The sequence below is a fragment of the Melanotaenia boesemani genome, chromosome 11 (assembly GCF_017639745.1).
Source record: "Melanotaenia boesemani isolate fMelBoe1 chromosome 11, fMelBoe1.pri, whole genome shotgun sequence".
In the NCBI taxonomy this organism is placed as follows: Eukaryota; Metazoa; Chordata; class Actinopteri; order Atheriniformes; family Melanotaeniidae; genus Melanotaenia; species Melanotaenia boesemani.
The window spans coordinates 32,720,937-32,741,774 of record NC_055692.1 but is presented as its reverse complement, the minus strand read 5'-3'; the positions used below and the strand labels follow the sequence as shown (position 1 = coordinate 32,741,774).

General features: G+C 39.7%; 1 protein-coding gene across 2 annotated transcripts in view; it reads right to left on the bottom strand.

Moving 5' to 3' along the window:
• nr6a1a (nuclear receptor subfamily 6, group A, member 1a) overlaps window positions 1-20,838 on the bottom strand; it is a 110,357-nt gene that overhangs the window by 20,225 nt on the left and 69,294 nt on the right. Inside the window, exon 1 of one of the 2 annotated variants that reach the window (XM_041999862.1) lies at window positions 5,232-5,376. The exons of the other annotated variant lie outside the window; for it this stretch is intronic. Within the exon in view, the coding sequence (XP_041855796.1) occupies window positions 5,232-5,247 (16 nt within the window). The 5' untranslated portion in view covers window positions 5,248-5,376. Of the gene's footprint in view, window positions 1-5,231; window positions 5,377-20,838 lie in introns of those variants that run through there. 2 annotated transcript variants of the gene reach the window in all.

Genomic DNA, 20,838 nt, shown 5'->3' with positions numbered 1-20,838 from the left:
CTTCCTGACTAGAAGGTGTCTCAGCAGTGGATCGGGCCTGATGCTACGGGCTGCAGCTTCATAGAAAGTAGTTGTCCTGACGGGAAACTAAAGCTCTTACCTGGAGGAAAGAAAACTGACAAACACTGCCATGGACTGCCACAAGAAGAAAATAGAGGGAGATTTTTATTTGGGATTTACAGTCACTTATGAAAGTATCTGAGAAGATAGTCATGTGCGAGCAGAAACAGCTGTAGAGTTATGTCATTTAAAATCCTTCTGGGTCAGACACCGTTCATAAGGTTGTTTCCGTTCCCTCTTACGTGGATCAAGTCTTCAAAATTGGCAAACGCCTACCTAAATTAGTTTTTTTTTTTTTTTTTTAATTTGTACCAATTGTTTCACATTTTTTCCTAGTGAGCATCAAAAGTGAAAATGGAAACCTGGATACATGTTTCAGGAGCACTACAGGAGCACTGTAAAGTCATCAATACACTACTTTTTATTATCATTTAAGGATATGTCTGCCACAAACTACTGACTTCATGAAATAATTATTCTGGTGACATAAGCCTCTAATGTGCTTAATATCTAAACACTGAAATTATCTTACATAATTTGAATTTACGCTTATGTAAATGTCACAGATTGAGACCAGATTGAAGGATGTGGAAGTATTTTCCATAAGATTTTGGTGTGGTGTTACTCTTTCAGAATAATTGAGGCTGTGAAATCTATCACAAGGTTATGAAGGAGACGCGATGACAAATTCCCTCGAGGTGATGATAAACAGTCATAAAGACACTGCTTCATCTTGAACTCCACCCTCTCTTTCCCTTCCCATAGTCTGGGTGGAGGAAACCCCGATAGTGTGGGTCACCCTACAACACACACACAAAAGTAACCCCCCCCACCACCACCTCCCCAGGCTCATTAAAGCCTGCATTGTTTCCCAGGGGTCAGCCTGAGTTTCATTCCCGACTTTAACGCAAACCAGGAGATGGAAGTCAAGCATTTAAATTCCTGGGAACAGCGCTCCCGTTTAGCCTCTGATCCCAGCGTGTCCTTGCAAATCTTCCCTGCATCACATGCAATGCATAACTAGAATTTCATTTTAAAGAATATGGTTGCATTTTTTATGCTAACAGAATGATTTTTTTCATACTTTCTAACAGGAACGTGTTCACGTTTTTATTTATTTATTTATTATTATTATTATTTTTCTCCTAACTCTCTCCGAAAGGTTAAGGTAACTAATGCTGAGAATGGAGATGTATCGTGGTCAAATCCTCCCATTGTCCACACCCTCTGCACACAAAGGCTGATGTGTAGTGTAAAGCAGCCTTTAGAGTAGCTGACAGAGCGAGGCCTGCCACTGATGAGGTTTTCTCTTCAGGTTTTGTCTTGGGCTTTCCATCACAATCATGCCCAGCTGAGACAGGGAGCGGGGGTTGGAAGAATCTGCTGTACTTTTCCGCTGTCGGCACCCATCCTCCCTCCATTCTCAGCCTCTCACTTTCCCCTTTTAGCCCTCCCAATATCTCCCCTTCTTTTCTTAAATGCAATTCTCTTTTATGGTGGGGTTAAGGAGGAGAACATAACCCCCAACCTACACACAAACCCCACCCAAGACCAGTTTACTGGTATAAACATGAACATACATAAACACATTCACAGAGGCTGAAGGCATGTGAAGACCCTGTGGGATTGGGATCCAGCATTCCTGGCAGCCCACACTGTGATGCTAATCTTCAAAGTTACGTGCATGCAGTTGCAGGTCGAGCTCATCCACGAGACAATGGCGACCCGTTGACTTTGCTGTCTTGATAATATACACATGGCTTAAAGGCTAAATCATTAACATTGAATAACAGCTCAGCAAAGACCGGCCTCATATTAGTGTTATGCTAATCCAAAGCAACGTGTGCTGCTGCATTGTTAAATAACACGGGAAAGGGCCTTCATGTAGGAGTCTGGCTAATACTCTCAGCTTGGTTTGCGTCTGAATAGATCACTGAAATGATTTGTTAATCAGTGGACTCCAAAAAAATTCTATACATACGGGAAAGCTGAAAGAGAAAGTTCATGAATGTGGCCAGGAATGTGCTTCAGACACATTAAAAGGTAAAAGCATCACTTATCAAGCTGCCTGCATGTTTCTTAAGGCAATCTTCAGACTTTTTATGTTTTGTTGAAACAAAAACGGCTTCTAATGCTGCAATCTGTGTGAAATAAGCATTAAATTGTTCAAATTGGTTCAATTACATCTGTTAGTTTAACATTTAAATACATTTAGTTAAACAGTGACAGAAAATTCAATCATCACCCTCTGAAAATGATCATTTATTTAGAACATAGGTAAGGGTAAATTTAGTTTAACAAGATGACTACAGCTAAGTCCAGCTGCATGCTGACATGAGGGATGTGAAGGATCACGGTTTTAGCTTCGTTCCTGTTGTCTGTTTAATTTCTTTGCTGAGAAGCCTCTGCTTAGCTCTTGTAGGTCATTAGGGACTTATTTACCTTCCCTTTCTGTTTTTTTTCAGGTAATCTTTCTCTCAATTTATTGGCCACCATTTTTGTTGTGTTTCCATATTGGTTGATTTTTTTTTATAACGTGTTTCTCCTGTAGAAATTTGGAATTTCAATTAACATTTTTCTTAAAAATCAACAGGAAAGGATGACCACCAGACAAAAACTTACTCTCCCAAAAACTGCTATAAAAACATTAGACCTGTTTTTCACCCCCCCCTTTAATAAATGTCAGTCCTTATCAAAAATACGAAATAAGTAATGTAATCATTTCAACCCTTTAAATGCCAATTTGATCACATGACATCACTGTTTTTAGGAAAAAGTTTAATATAAAATTAGTTATTTACCATGTAATACATATTAGGGTGATACAGATTTTTTTAAAGCACAAAATATGTTTTCATTCATTTTCAGTAGTTAAGATGGATAGAAAATCTATTATACGGAAAACGACTTTGTATTTTTTCATAAAAATAATTGCATCATGTGCTTACACGGAGGTTACAATAAAAAACGGTTAAACTAATATGAACCGTTTAACAAACGGAAAACATATGATATGAAAAAATTTTATATTTGGTATTTTTGATTATGAATCCATTGAGTGAGATAAATATATTAATATATCTGTAATGGTTTTGTGGCATTTTTTGGGAGAGGCCTTCTTTGTCCTAAACTGGAGTGACCCACATCATTTGCAGATATGTACCATGCCTGGAGGTTTACAGCCCATGTTTTGCAATATAATGGCTCATAAAAATGCTGTTAATGGATGTTGAGTCCATGTATGAAGGGGGGATGTGGTGGGGGCTTCCCATAGACAGCAAAGCCAGGAAGGTAAACTACTGATATGTAACATGAATGATCAAAAGACAGACTAGAATAGAACTTTATTTGTCATTGCAACAAGTGCAACAAGATTACGAAGTCCTCCAGTAAGTGCAAAACAATAAAATAGAATAAAGAGAATAACTGCAACAATCATAACTCCTGACTATTAAATATGGAGGTTTAGTTTTGCATCAGCTGATCTTCTGTGACCCAGATATTGAGTAAGGACAAAAACTGCCAAGATGCATCAGTTAGTTTCCATCCTGTGACTGTGTGTGAGCATGTTTGTGCTGGGGGGAAGGGTGCAGTTGAAATAACACACCCTTGAAAGACAAAGATCTGCAGCATGCAGGACCTGATGGTTTGGTTTGACATGGCCGGAGCCGCTGGGATGGATATGTGTCAGTGAAATCAGGAGAAAAGCTGCATGTGTTGCAGGAATGAGCAATGTCTCCGTCACTGGCTATTTTTAGGCAAGCATTACAGAGTCACACAAGTCCCTGACCTCCCCCCACTATTGATCTTCATAGATTGATCTGTCCCCTCAATCTACATCCACATAAACCTCTCATTCTTTTTTCTCTTTCTTATGCTCAATTTCGGCTTTACACACACGTTCAAACATGCCAAACCATTTTTGGTGCAGCAGTAACAGAATGAAGCTAACCCTCCTTCTGTTGGAGCACAAACAAACAAGGCTGCTGGCTGAGGGATTAACATAAAGGGGGGGAGGGGATGAATACAGTAACATGCTTCTTCAACATGTCACTCCTTCACGAGAAAATATCAGAAACCACACTCATTCAGAGGCTTTACACACCAGATTGCCTTTGTTTTTAGCAAGTTAGGTAGGACAACTGTAGAAAAATGTGATAAAGGGGATAAACGTTAACAATGAGGCCATGGTGGTTCACTTTGCTGAGCCATGTGGGGTAAATCTTAAAGAGTGAGGAAGGGGTCGCATTCCAAATTCCTGCTATACAGGGAAAGAGGGGAAGGAGGGAGGGGCGTTTTGGTGGTCTAGTAGGTGGGACAGTAACACGAAAACTACCAAAAAGAAGGTTAATCTCCTCCTATTTTATTTTTATTCCAACACTTGAGGTCATTTGTGTAAAAGGCCAAATGAAGTAACAAAAGAACATCGTAAACAGAGCGCAAGGAACAATCACCCACATGTGAAAATGAGCTCTTTGTTTGCAACCACAGCATGAAAAAGGAAGAAAAAAAATTAACAATATCTGAAAATGCTTTCAGTTTTGCAGACTGCTGACTGTGGACAAACCTGCATCCACACACCAAAGATCAATTCATAAGGAGGAGGTGGAGGGGAGGTTCACAGCAGAGCTAATATATATCACAACACAAACAAAAACAATGTACTTGAAGGCACAGATCACTGTAAGGAGCTGGAATTTCTTTTTGCTCATTATCTCGGTCTGAAAACCATTAACTGTTCACAGCATGAAGATCTTCAATCAGCTGAAAGCAGAAATCTAAAAGACACTAAAACCATACAAATATCTGCATCGCCGTGGATTTCTTTGGTGCCTTTTTTATCTTATTCATTAATTATTTCAAGGCAACGTAAGATTTTCTCAAATATCTTAAGAGGAGAAATAAGACTGGCTTTACTACAGCTGGTTGGAGGGATGAGCAGCGTTTCAGTCCAGCTCAGATCAAAAGGACAGATGGAGATGAACCACTTCAATTGAAAAAATAAAATAAAAAATGGAATAATTTACTAGAGAGCAGTTTAAACACAATCTCTCTGTCTCTCTCTCTACACACACACACACACACACACACACACACACACACACACATACAAATTCTCATTCAGTCAGCTATGGTGATTCAGCAATTAAAAGAAAGCCCTTTCACCTTACCTTCCCATGTATCCATTTCATGCTTCTCCCAGTTTGCCTGGACCCCATTCAAGCATGGACTCAGCTAAAGAAGACCAGGCCTGGTCTCCTCATGACTTTTTTTTTTATCTGTCTCTGCCCTTTCTCTCTGCTCTCTCTCCCAGCAGCCTCTTTCCTTGACAGCCTGCCCCTCTCTGGCCACAGTAAGAGCCCAGCTACACCACTGGTCACTTTACTGCCTGGTCATGTGACCAATAGAGTTCAAACCCCTGAGGTCACCACTTGGCTTGAGGTCCAATGACAGATAGGGTTATCTGAGTGGAACTGATAGTCCTATTTTCTCTGGCGTTCAACAATACCCCCCAGCCCCCCTTCTCTTCCCTATACCCCCCTCACCCAAATTAGCCTCCCCTTAAACCATGCCTCTAGCACTCCGGAGGAGGACCAAAGTGCACGCACCAGCACAAACACAGGTTCAAGCTGACAAAACACACAGACATTAACTAATGGAAGCACTTAGTTGAACAGGCAAAGCAGGTTAAAACTAAAGTTTCATAGTTAGTTAGTTAATGAGGCCAGGAAGGTAAATGGTGCCAGTAAACCAAAGTGGAAAATCCTGAGGATCAGTTTTCTCTTCCTACTGCTTTTCTCAAACTGAATTAAATAAATTAAATACAAAGCTGAAAGTGAAACTATAACCACAACATATCCCTCTCATGTCATCAGTCCATCAGAGAACATATTTAATACTTTTAATCCAGAATGTGTGTGTACTCTGCTGACCGTTTTATAGATTTAATGCACTGACTGGAATGTAACTGATGCAACCGAAACACAGAGATTCGGCTTGCTCATGTTGCAAGACTGGTGATTATCAATCATTTAGCAGAGTCAGAAAATAAATTAACTATTTCTGTGGCCTAATGATCCAAGGCTCGATCGACACTTTTGCATTGAATATTTACCTTTGCTACGGCCTTAGTCATGATAAACTCTCCACTTAGCCTCACGTGCTGCTAGCTGACAAAGTAACAGCAGTTTGCAGCAACGCAGAGCGCATTAACAGAAACTGAGCCGCTTGGCGTGTCATGGAAATACGGTACACTGACCTATGTGTAATAATTAAATAAACTGAGACGAAATTTCACATGCATTAGTAGTTGCATGTAGCTTGTTCAAAAAGCAGTTTTCAAATGTTCATATTATGGTTTTATCAGTCCTCTTTATTCACCTGGCTGGGGGTTGCATGTTCAATAATTTCAGTAAAAGCAACTATTTAAAAAAAAAATATCTATAGGCTCCAATTTAAACATTTAAGTAGCTCAAGTAGAATAATTTCTCTCATTAGGGGTGAACTTCTCTCTACACGGCACTTTTGATTAACTTCCGCAAAATTGTGACTTACTGTGTTAGTTTGCCATTGCCACAAGGGGGCAGTGCTCAAAATCTGGAACAGCTCCAACCACAGTCTGCTTTTGGTTTTGTTTTACAAAAAGCTAATTAGCTTTTCTGCATAAGGTATAAACTACTTTAAAGTATGGATGACTGCAGAAAACCTTGTTTCAGGCAATACTTTTGTGTTTGTGAGGGTGTTTTTAGGTTCTGCTTCGCTTCCAGACTGAAGCATATGTCAAGCTTAAATTCATCTCATCTAGTTACAGTCACTGATACAACAAGATATTTGTGGCCAGCTATGATCTTAAATCTTCTTATTTTGACCCAGTTCCCCCTAACATAGATGATTAAGTAAAGCTAAGATTTTCAATGTAAAGAAAAAGAAACATGTTCTTGTGTGGCTTTGAATATTTCCCTGAACAATGCAACAAAAAGAGTTAAATTACTTTGATATTGTCTAGAAAAATGTAGTAAAATAACCCATTCCTTCCAAGCACAACAATATGGAAACATTTCTGATTTGAATGACTTTGAAATATGGTTTAGCCAAACTCTGCTACTGTTAGTCTTAAATCTAATCAGAGCTGCAGATATCTTACCATCCTGCAAGTTCTCTTCCTTCATCCCCTCCAGTGGTCTGACTAAGGGATAACAATGAGACACATCCAGTGTTTCACCATGGAGCCACACCTTAAACTTTACAGCCCGACCCAACTCCTTCCACCCCCAGCAAGCTCCTCTCTACCTGATCCCAACCTTAGACTGTAGTAGACAACCCTGTCCCAGTCACCCGACCATCCCTCTTCACAGCTCCACCCTACTTAACAACACTCGCTCACTCTCACAGCAGCCACCACCCAGCAGTGCTCACCCACACTCCCCCAGGGTCCCCACCCCCCATGTGAATGCTAATGACCCTGGCCACACTAAGTCACATATAAGAAGCTTTTCACATTCAAACACAACAGAGAGATGCCTCGTGTGAATGCACACAGGCCAGGAGAAAACTGAGATGTCGACTGGGCTCAAAGAGGATTTACAGCGATCAGGTGGAGCTGTCAGGCCAGGCAGACTAGTGAGCAGGTAGAAATATGAGGACATGTCTAACCTGCTGGTGGTCTTCCACTTTACACTAATACCATAAGAGTCTGCCACCATATGTCACTATGTCAGTGGCGAGGCTTATAGGGAGGACCTGGCCAAGGTGTTGTAAATGGATGTCTTTCCATGCAGATTCTCACATCACATTTTTTACTTCTCACTGAGTCAAACACTGGGAAAGTATAAAGAACACACTTTATACATGCAGATTTCTGACATAAAATTTTAATTCCTATTTATTTTAAATTAAATTCCTGGTTAACAGATGTTTTCAAAGCTTATTTGCAGAGAGAAACTTGAAAAAAAGACAATTATCTGGCTTTTTAAGATGCAGCAGCTCATATTTCTCTAAACTTTTTGTTTCCTCCATTCCAGTCAGACATAAATTGTGTTGACACAATATCCTGCTTGTTGAAACAAATTTCAAACTTGAGCTGTATGTGGGAGGCGGAATTGATGGGCTTGCCTTATACCACCCCTGACCTTTGCAGCTTTTCATCCATGCTACAAAGATGAATGACATAATCAGCTATGCTCTTTTTAACCTTGAAGTCAGGTGCAGCCACAGCTGGGCCGAGGTTATGTTGGTTATTTGCTGTCATTTGGAGTGAGGTGTTACCTGACACTCAGCCTGAGCATGGAGGGGTCAATGGTTTCCACACCTGCTGGCAAATTAATTTACCAGTTACAGTTGTGCAACAACACCAGTTCTTCTGTAAAAATAACGACAGCTTGCATGATGATGATGACAGTGACAATGATGTACTTCCAGTCGACGTCTCTTTGTATTATGTATCTCACTGCATGTATCCTGTTGTCTGTTTCTCTCTATCTTAGTTTTTTCTGTTCCTTATTTAATTTATTTTAATCTTTTTAATTTAATTCTTCTATTTAATTTTTTTAACACCTTAAAGCACTGGAAACATAGCATGACATGAAACGTGCTCTACAAATAACCTGCTCTCCCCCTCAATCTTTTAATAGTTTTAATGTCTAATGACATCCATTAAAAGATTCTTGAAAAAAACATTGATATTTAATTACTACAGTTACTAATTAAACACTTGGGAATTGTGATTGCTTGCTATTTGCAATCCTGGTGACAATGTACGAAATAAAAGGAAACAAAGAAACTAATCAAATTGTTATGTCAGAGCTCCATAAAGCTTTTAATCTAAAAAAAAAAAAAAAAACAGACAACAACTACAGGTACAGGCTACTTTCATCTGAATGTCTAGTATTAATCGATAAAATCAATAAATCGAGTTTTGCATTTCTGGAGATTTATTTTAATGAAACTGGATTTTTTTCCATAGTTAGTTGGCAGCAGACTTCGCCCTCCCTCCACACCAGAACGGTGTTTGTCTGGCAGATTTTCAGTGAAGTGACCCTTCACTCACGCCTGGGGAATTATTTCTGCAGTGGATCCTGTACGATAAAGATCCAGATGGAAAGAGATCACGGATGCATTGTGTCGCATATTTCTATGTAAGAAATGAAGTCGTTTATATGGTGGAAAAGTTACGACATTATATGCTTTATTTTTGCTGCCATCGTATGTATCGCGAACATCGAGTACAAACTGACACGGCAGAGTTTAAAGCGTCTGCATGTTTTTTTTTTTTTTGTAGTTTAGCTTCTCATTCACAGCAGACAGACAGCTCACTCCCCCGCCATCTAGAAAATTCTGCTGCACACGTGTGTTGTTTCAGAAGGGACGAAGCATGGAGACATGAGAGTATGCAGGTAGCTATCTAGCTAGTTTACTAGCATTAAAAGATGGAAGCTAAATGCGAGACGTCTCTTTTAAGCAGTAATTCACCTCTGAAATGACGACAATGACGAGGAGACTGATTGTCGAGGTGTTCGTGTTTCCAGATGGACATTAAGTTCTTAATACACTGGAGTAGGAAACTCCTCCAGCAGCTCTTATTATTAAATATGAGCTGATCTTAAAGCAGATATTTTTGTCTGTTTTATAAGTGGTTGATGACACTATTTCTAACGTGCGCTCTCTCTCTGCTGGTGTGTGAGAGAGAAAAAATTAAATCCTACTGGTGTCTTTTTATGCCTAATAATCTTAAATTCAACATTTACAGTGTTTTAGAGGAGATTTTAAAACATCGGGATGTATATCGTGTATCGGGATAAAGCCAAAAAATAATCGGGATATCAGTTTTAGACCATATCGCCCAGCCTTACCTCTACACATACGACTGTGTCCCAACCCACCCCAGCAACAGGATAATCAAGTTTGCTGATGACACCGCAGTGTTCAGAGACACCTCCAGTCAGGATCATAAGCTGGTGTACAGGGAGGAGATGGAGCGATTGTCAGAGTGGTGCAGAGTCAATAACCTTCTCCTTAACACACACACACACACACACACACACACACACACACACACACACACACACACACACACACACACACACACACACACACAAAAAACAAAACAAAATTGGTTACTGACTTTAGGAAAAATAAAACAAATTCAGCCTGTTGTGGTCAGGGGACCTGCATGGAGAGGGTCTCAAGGTTCAGATTTCTGGGAGCTGAGTTGGAGGATAACTGGACCTGGAGCACCAACACCAGGCAGCTTTAGAGGACGGCAGAGCAGATGCTGTATTTCTTGAGAAACCTCAGCAAAAACCATCTCCCCTGAAAACTCCTGCTAGCTTTCTATCACAGCTCCACTTAAAGCATGTTCACCTTCAGCCTGTGTGTGTGGTATGGGTACTGCACAGCCTCAGAAAAGGAGGTGCATAATAGTGCTCCATAGCTGGTCCTCATCAGGTCTGCTAAAAAACAAAAATCATTGGCTTCCCTCTCCTCACCCTGGAATAGATCTACACCTCCAACTGTCACAACAAGCCTACAAACATCACACAGGACCCATCACACCCTGGTCACTGCTTCTTCCACCTGCTGCCATCAGGCAGGAAATATAGTCATGAAAACCTGAACAAACCGGTTAGAAAATAGCTTTAACCTAAAAGCAATCATGGCTCTGAACTCAAATAAAGATCGTTCCACCACTGTCTTGTGCAATAGGTCCTAGGACCTGTTCCCAGGTTTTTAACTTTTGTTTTAAATAGATGTTTTTATCACTTACTTACAATGTATTTTGCTTTTTTATGCTGTATTTATTCTGTACCTTGAGTTGGCTGCGCCCTCAGTTTTGTTGTTCTTTTTTTTCAAAGACAGTGGCCACCGTTACATGATGTTTTTTTATTCAGAATTAATTATTCGGAATTCAATAATTCAGACTTAAAGTTTTGTCCTTTGCATTTTTCATGGCAATAGTCATTCCGAATTGAGGTTTACATGGAAAACACGTCTAATCGCCTTTATTGAAGTTATTTGGAATGGTCATTTTCCTTCAGTATTAGGTGTTTACATCTATCTATATCTATCTATCAAATACCACTAGCAGGAAATGAAAAAGCAAGAACTGGAAGGCCCTCCAACAATTCTCAAATGAGATTGAGCCTTAAGAATTAATATGATGAGAAGATCTTGTCTGATAACCCTCTGCTTCTCTGTCCTAGTCTAAGGCTATGTCCATATGGCACTGAAGCTGGTTCAGGTTTGAAAATGGTGTGAAAACGGTGGCAAAAACTAGGAGAAAGGCTTCAACATCCCCACGACACCGCTGTAGTACATACTACAAAGCTGTGTATGCACTAAAGAGTAACACTCCAAAGCTAGAACAAAACAACACATGTGCAGATAAAGGCTCACTGCGTGTTGCAGAAAGTTCACATTGGAAGCAGATAAAGGAAAAGAAAGGTGAGGATTCACTGCGAGGCAAAAGAGAAACATTTCTTCAGACTAATGAAGAAGTTGAGCTTCTTAAAAAAATGCTTGACTATAAAGCATAAAAACTCGAGGAAGGGTGGATTGGGAATTGGTGCGCGTCCATCACATTGACGTCATGTTCTCGAGTTGAGCGGCTTTGCTGTACACACAGTACCGCAGACGGTAGAGGACTCAAACCGATCCACTTTGGTACCTGGCTTCAGACGTGGTCGGTTTCATGGAGGCTAATCCCTGGCTTCGTGGGGATGAAAGGGTGGTTTGCTAAAATACTTTTGTGGTTTTGCTGCAATCCGGCATCGTGGGGACGGCCCCTATGTACTAAAGCAGGGGTAGCCAACGTTGGTCCTCGAGGGCACCAATCCGGCAGGTTTTTCAGATTTCCCTGCTCCAGCACACCTGACTCAAATTAAATAGATCCAACAGCCTATAAGGATCTCCACAATGACTCGTTAGTTTAAGTCAGGTGTGCTGGGGCACGGAAATCTGGAAAACCTGCCGGATTGGTGCCCTCGAGGACCAACGTTGGCTACCCCTGTACTAAAGACTACTTTTTCTCAGACATGCGCTGGTTTCCATCCACCTGACAGCGACTGAAAGTGTCACCACCTGTAACAATTTGCAAAGACGACCTGACTGCCGTAGATCTACTGATACAGGTCCAACAGCATGAAGATAGCATACGCAGCAGTGGTGGGTTTTGCAGCTTTTCCTTTTGGTCAGTAATCAGTGAAATTAAAGTTTCTAGTGATTTCCAGTGAATTACAGACCGCTAATAAAACGAGGTGAAACCTGACTTGATATCTGTCCCTGACGTGGAGTTAAGCATGCAGCCATTTTCCTGACATTACGTTTATCCTTCTTTTCTGGATTTTCCTGCTTTCACACACATGCTTCAAAGCTCTAGTGAAGAAAAGGCAATGTTGCAAACTTTGCGTATTCAACTTGAAGTCAGCTTAAATAAGCTGTTTTGTGACTTGTTTTCTGCATTTCCCTGAACATTTGAGTAACAAATGGTATTTCTTTTGTTTGACCTCCCCACCCCCACAGCACTGTCACAAACCTCTTTTCTTCAGACAAAGACCTTCAAGAAAAACAGGAACAGTCCACATGTTTTTTTTTCTTTTCGTCCTTCAAATATACATAAGCACACTCCCAAAGCAAGCTGCAGCGTCATGTCCCACCAAAACTGTCTTCATCATTTTCTGATGGAGCTCTGAGCTTTCTTCAGTCTGAAATGAGCCGTTTATGCTCACTGAGGCCCAGCAACTCTACCTTCAAGACTTAAGAGCAAAAGCTGCCGTCAATAACGAATCACTAAATAAATAAGGCCATTTTGACTTATTTTTAATTTATGTAGTTCTGATGGCGCAGTTACAATATGGAGCCACGTTGCTGGCACAGTTTGGATCCACTTGTGTCTTAAGGAGACAGGGTCACTGAAAATCAATGCCACATTTTAGAGTGTCAACCTCTTTATCCTGCTGGTGAAAGATTTTTCTCCTGATGACAGTGAACACATCCATAAAGAACAAGAGGTCACTGAAATCAGGTCACCGAATGGTAAATATGAAAGTAATGGGATAACATGCAAGCATCCAGTCACCAGATCTCCGATCACTGGAAGAGTTCCGAAAAAACTGGACATGCACGTAACAGCAGAGAGTCTGTGTGGTGCATTGTCCTGGAAATAATCCTGAGTGGTGCTGGTGCAGAGCACAAAGGAGGCAGCACAATATACACAAACAATATACACAACAGTGGACTTATTAGGCAAGATTTATTATAACATTATAAATTCAAATAATACATGTAGATATAATATATAAAAATAATAATGATATAAAAGTATAAAGAAATAATAAACAATTTCCCAAGTAGATTTAATTCATTTCATTCATTCAAAGCTGACAGTGACTGTTTTCCTGTTGTCCACACATGGTGTATCTATGTCCACATCGACAAGTAGAAAACTACACAGGCGAGCAGAAGAAAGCATGACTCAGCTTGCTGGGACTTCTATGTGAAGTTTCTTACTAAACAATCTAATTCAGACTTTTTTTCATGTAGTACCTGCTGGACTAAGTCCCATTCAACTGCTCTGGACGTGGCACAGCCACACAGTTAGGATCTTAGATTTCAGGTTGCATTTTATGTGTGAAAGCTGCTCCAAGCAGCACTTTTCCTCACCACAATGACACCAAATGGAGAAACATCATGTGAAACAAAGTCTTTTAATTTTTCAGCCATGTAAATTGTTAAACTAAGACACATTTTCCAATGGTTTTCATTAAATTCCCGCTGGGGAGTCTATATAAAAAAGCACAACCTCTGCATTTGATCAGCTGCACCTCGGACGTCCTGGTATCTCAAACTCACACAGACCTTAAACGATTATTCAATTACCAAAACAGACATAGAAGCCATCTTTCAATCAATTGATTGACTAACGTGGTTGTTATCAGCACTGGTCCACAGATTAATCTAAAGGGTCAAAACATGATTTAAAGATAAAATAAATGACTTTGTTGGACAAATATATTTATTTTCTTGTTGGTCTTTCCTTTTCTTTCTGAAACAGCTAAATAAGAAGAAAAAACATCTCTTTGCAGCATCTTTTATCTGAACTATTCCGCAACATTGAGATTACAGAGGCAAAAACAAAAATAGATTTTCTTTAGGAGGTCAGAGGCTAAAAAGTTTTGAAACCAGTGGATTTACAGCATTTTTGTGTGCATACTATCAGTGTTACTGTCTGTTAGGAATAAACATGTCCTCAGCTGATCACAGGTTCCAGTAAATATGCAGCTTTTCCACATGAAGCTCTGCCCGCAGGACTCTCTGTGATGGGTCACCGCAGAGGCTGCTGGCCGTTTGTTTTAGGTGTTTGCGGGTGTACGGGAGCTGACCTCTGCGTGCCCAGGTCACGCTGTTAAGTTTACAATGATCCAAGCTACATTCCGCAGATGCATTTGCTTTTTAGAGGCCTGATGAGCTGCAGATCAATGCAGCAGTTCTCCTCTTGAATTTCCAAAGGGCATATAAAACCGTGGTGACCTGGTCACCATCACTGCGTTGATGACTATGAAAACAGCCCCTCTTACAAGCCATTCTGAATTGCCTCTCTCTGACAAGAAAAAATGACTCAATACTATTAGATTAAAATTAAGTCATTCAGTTATTTGGATGTCAAAAAGAGGAAACTTCCCCTTTGCTCCAGTTTCACAGGCAACTAAAAGGCTCTGTCTCATAAAAGTCAAGTAACACTTTAACATTTAAATAAACTGTGATTAACAATTACTGACCTCTAGTGGTCAAACTGGAGATAGCAACCATCTCAAATGCCATCCATCCATTCATCCATCCCTAATCACTTACAAATGAATTAATCATGATTAATCACCATTCCCGACTATTCAAGGGTTCAAGTTCAAGAGTTCAAGAAACTCTGTTGTCATTTCAACCACATATAGCTGACAGTACATAGTGAAACGGAACAACGTTTTTCCAGGACCAGGTGCTACAGAAACATACAACAAGGATCAAAACAAAAGCTCGTAAAAAACAAAACAACACAGAGTTAGGACCAGTTTTTGTCCTAGTCCCATAAAGTGCAAAGACTGCATCTATCTGCAAACAGTGCAAGACTGTTATAGACAGTACAGTGTAATAACAGTACTAAAAGAAAAGACAACACAAGAATGAGACACTTAGCACCGAAAAAAAAAAAAATAGATTATATGGAGTATGAAAAATTTAAATAAAATTAAAATTAAAATTAAATGAAATGATGTACAGAGTAGCATCAGTTTAGGTAGCGCAAATAGAATATCGGCTTGGACATAGATATAAACATAGCAGAATAATGAATTACTAACAGGGCTAAGGTAATGCAATAAATAATAAACAATGTAAGCTATGTCTCTCTCTCTGTGTGTGTGTGTGTGTGTCCGAATGCTCCGGTCCCTCTTTCTAGATGGTAGGAGGTTGAAGAGTGTATGTGAGGGGTGTGTGGGGTCATCCACAATGCTGAAAATCTCCGATTTTTTATAACCAAATCCGATTTCTGATTTTAATCGATTTTTTTTTCTTTTACAAAACATCGTTAACTTATTAAAAACATTTATTTGTTTATATAGATGAAAGCCAGCAAAAATAAAGCATATAATGTCATAGCTTTTCCACCATATAAACGACTTCATATCTTACACAGAAATATGCGACACAATGCATCCGTGATCTCTTTCCATCTGAATCCTTATCGTACAGGATCCACTGCAGAAATAATTCCCCTGACGAAGGTTGTCTCTTAACTAGGGTTTGCAGGCTAAAGTTGACTTCTGCATCTCATAGGGAGCAGCATTTCTTATTGGAGTTTTATGCACAGCTAAATCCCAGGTGAGAGTGAAGGGCCACTTCACTGAAAATCTGTCAGACAAACATCGTTCTGGTGTGGAGGGAGGGCGAAGTCTGCTGCTAACCAACTATGGAAAAAAATCCCGATTTTCATAAAAATAAATCTCCAGAAATGCAAAATTCGATTTATCGATTTTATCAATTAATCGCCCAGCCCTAGCTGTTAGCTTTGTGGATGCAGCCTGCAGTGAAAATGTCTGAGATTCATATGCCTGAAATCTGCCCATTTTTACTGTATTGTACCAACAGAAAGATCAAGCCAATCCTTACTTGGTTTTTTTTTTTATTTTATTTTATTTTTTTTTACATTAGATGATCACTTTAGTTGTAATAATCGGTTCAATATTACATAAAATAAAGATCTTAGAAATATATCTAATTTATTTTCCCTGCCCCCCCTCTAAAAGGCCATCTTTACCAGTGGATGTAAATAATTCTTACACACTATCATTAAGTGCTTAAAAAGGTGCAAAAAGATTTTTAAACATGTTTTTCACAGAAACCTTTAAACCTGACCATCTGATCTAACTGTGAAGCAGATATGCAATGGTTTGGGTGGCATTATTGTGGAAGTTCTTTGATCCACTAACAGTTCTGCACAGAAGGTTGTAGAAGGAAGGAATATTTCTTGACTGGCTCCTACAGATCAAGCATCTCTGGTCATGGTCCATCTCCCTTGCGATCATGTCAGACGGGTCACATTCTGCACAGGGGGAGGATTATAATACCACGAGCAACTGTCGTAATTTTGTGCTGAAGCAGCTACTGTAATCAATGAGGACGATCTCAATATTAAGTAATAAGATGGTTATTACCTCTGCCAAGCGGAGGTCATGTATTCGGTGGCACTGGTTTGTCTGAGATTCTGTAACAACTCAGAATGGGTGGATTTTGGTTTTACAAGGTTTTCCATCATTTTGTCAAACTAAGCAGTTGTTATAAGAAAATACTTATAAAGAAGATAAACACGAGGGACACAAGCAGGAGTGTGTTTTCTTTGCTTTCTGGCTACGAGTTCTTGTTTAGCTTGCATGCGTTTGTGCGTCAGCAGTGTTGACAAACTGGGTCATAGATGTAAAATGCATCGGACATGACAAGACATCAGCAAAGACGGTGATGAAAGAGAGAATAGAAGTCCCATTTAACGGCACATTCTTCCATGATGTTAGTTTATCTGGAGCTGGATGTGCTGTTTGCACTGTCGGGAGGTCAGGAGTCAGGAGTTTTTTCTTCCAAATGACTGATAAATAAAGCTAACTTTAAATCATAGATCAGAACTGTTCATTAAACATGAGGATTTTTACACAAAACATTAGCTGGTAAAACTTTTCTTTCATATTCTGAAAGTTTCCAGAAAAACACTCTTTAGCAAACAGTCCTATCTGAGAATTGACTAAACCTGAGACTGAATCTGAGGCAGTGAAAACAGTGGGGAGGGTCAGCATCAGAGGTCAAAGGTGAAACTAAACCTTTATGATGAAACTGGGAGGAGGAGGGATTTCTTTGTTTTAATTTTTTTTTCTCAATCATGAGGTGTCAAGCATTTCACTCTATTCACTATGTTGCTGACAAAGTTTTCCACATTTTCCTCACAGTTCTCTCAGTCTTCCCCCTGGATTAATCATACTTGTGCTGCTTTTTTTTCCACACAAGTCCATCCATAGAAGGTCTCAAAGCTGATTGCGTGCATCAAAAACCCAACCATTAGGTCAAAGAAGCTTTTAGGCCCATAAGCAAGGATACAAAAATTTCTGCAGCATTTAAAGCCATCATTTGAAGGCACCACCAATCAGACATCCAACTAGCTATAGGTCAACAGAATTCTATTGTGGAGACAGGAAAACAATGCAGACGGACAAGTAATGAGGCAGTGTGCATAACAAAAGCAACACATGCAACAGTGTGCAAGTGGCGAAACAATGAATGAACTGTGTGTGGGGGAAAGTACGGCCCAACAACAGGCAAACATGGTAGTGGCAGCATTTGTAAAAGGGATCTAAAATTCCGTTTCCACCACTGGATGCGGTTCAGTATGAATCAGTATGCATTTTTTGCATTTCCACAGGCAAAAACTGGGAAGGGTCCCAGAATATTTGATCTGAGCCATCCCACCTTTTATGGGATTATTTTGTTGGGATCCCAGTCTTAACGATCCGAACCCAAAAGGGAGGAGATTGAAACACTGCAGTCTGTTGATTGGTCGAAAGAGTTACCACTTCCTCCGTGACCCAGCAATAAAAAACACAATGCGAACAATGCCATGTTTAAATATAATGTGGATTTTTTAGTTGTTTAAAACCTACAAACCAAGAAGGAAGAACACAAACTTCTGCATGTCCACGTTCTCGTCTTTTGTTCGTTATAATTCAACGCAGTGCTTTGATGACAGAATATTTTATATCTGATGCATCTATCTCTATCCAACTTATACCCCGCCTACTGGGTAAAGCTTCTTACATTCTCCATGAGAAGCGAGAACTTTGTTCTTGAGGCTGCAAGAACAAGGTCGGATCAGTTCATACTCTCATGAGAAGCTTCGTCCGCGACAGGGCGGGAATTATTGCAGAGGGATGGTCTGTGTTTCTGCAGTCTGCACAATGAACAACTGATGTTAATACTTTCTGCATTAACTACGCCCACCTCGAATGTCCAATCAATCACACAATACTTCTTGAAGCCCCACAAGAACAAAGTTCTGCTCAACTGATGTGCCGAGAACAAGCTGCTCCAAAACTCCGAAACCAGGGCTGCGAGAACAAAGTGACGCCCCAACAAGACGAAAGTTTTCACTTCTCACGGCACGGCTGGCTCACAACAGAGGCCTGAGTTTACTGGACCAAACTGTACCAAATCATCCTGTCCCAAGTCGGACCAAAAGGTGGAAACAGGACTAAAGGGGATACGTGAAAATATAGCAGTTTATAGCAAAACGTTTTGCTAAAGTGCTCAGGATCTCGAGTTAAAATCAAGTCCAGAATGAAAGGTCTGAATACATTCATGTAAATTCATTATATTAGACTATGTCATACTTTTGTGTGACATCATATTTCTCTATTATGTCTAACTGTATTAGCAAAAATGCAGAGAGATGTATCAATACTGATATATGAAAAAGTGTAAATAGGCAAAGATTATAATCAGATTCACTGCTTTAACTACTTGTTTGAAATAAAGATATAATTATTTATATAATATTGTATTATATAACTTTATATATTACATCATATTTCTTTATATTATATTATATTATATTATATTCGTTCACAATAAAAGCTGATTTAAACTAATTTTAGTTCAGGGGCCACATACAACTCAATTTTATCTCTAGCCAGCCAGAAATTTTTCTTGAAACTTAAACTTGAAATTTGTTGAGAAAAACAAATGCAGTTTCAACAATATTTAGTCTCAGTTCATCATTTACACATAAAAATATAAGAGATTACAAATTACAGTGGATCTACAAAACATTTAATCACAGGTATCTTAAACTGAAAAATACAGTTTTTCACATTATGTATAGAGTAACTCTTCAAGATCAAGAGGTTATGTAGACTATGTACTTATATACAAACACTTTCACATCTGTGTAGTAATCCTGACCAGCGGAACTGACCTACGTCATAGTACAAGCTGAAGTCAGATCTATTTAAAAAGATATTCTCTCTCGGTCTCTATATTTATATATCTCAAGTTAACGTCATGCCTTGTTAATGTTTTTTACCTAAACATAAAAAATTTGACCTCGTGGAAAAATTAGGAATTGCAGTTACTTTTATTAAAACATGTAAATAAATATTTTCTTAATGCTCTGTAACATCATGAGAAATGGTTGGGTTTCTGGGATGCAGCAGCACCACAATTCACCACCAGAGGGCAGTATCACATAAACAAAGCACCACTGTGAGTGCTCCAGAGGACAAAGAGCCACATAAGTTAGCAGCATGAGCTGACTTGTTCACTCACAAATACCAACAGGCTGATCAAAGAGGATCAGTGTGTGACCTGTGAGGCAGCACAGCAGCAGTTTTCATCTATAGATGTGGGCCAGCAGCTTTAATGATGGAGGGTGTTGAGGGGCGCTGTGCATCCTAATCGTCTTATCTGCTGCCAACCCCACCCCACCTTTGATGTTGTTTGGTTGCTGTTAATATAAGTGTTTTCCCTTCCAGCGGTGGCTGACCGCTGTGGATAAAACTAAAGATTGGGATATGAAGCTCTGAAAAGTGGGTTTTAAAGTAGTTTTGCATCCATTTTGGAGACAGAAAATGACGTCCATGAGCCACTGTGGTGAGTATGAGTTAGATGGTTTGCACAAGTGCCCAAATAGCTGTATGAAACTTCTCACATAGATCAAAAAATGCAGGCAAGCCCAAACACAAACCACTACAAGCAGGTTTTAGAAGTAGTTCAGAGTACAGAACCCACCCCAAAACAGCAGCTGAATGGCTTCTTTTTTTTTTTTTTTTTTACCACTGACCTCTCGAGGGTTTCTCCACTTTTAAATTTTGAATGATCAATTAATAGCTACAGCTATTTATGATAAATAAGAAAACTGGACATGTATCTTCTAATAAGCACATTTTAAGAGGGGAAGAGACAACAAGGCCAAAAGATACGTGTCTTTCTGCCATGTTGCTAATGACAGGTTGGGCTGGCAGCAGGGTGTCTGCTGTGCCTCCCTCAAAAGAAGTGATGCTGAAGCCCAAATGGGATTGCAGCCTGTTAAATTACAGTAGGATCTCGCCTCACTTCCCACTCCCTCTTCGATCTGTCTGTTGTCTATCTCCTCTGTGCAACCCCTCCTCTTCAAATCTTTTGTCTTAACGGTTTAGGAACCACAACTCACTGTAGGATTCTGGGAGACAAAACGGTTCTTCGGGCAACGTGACCTGCAGG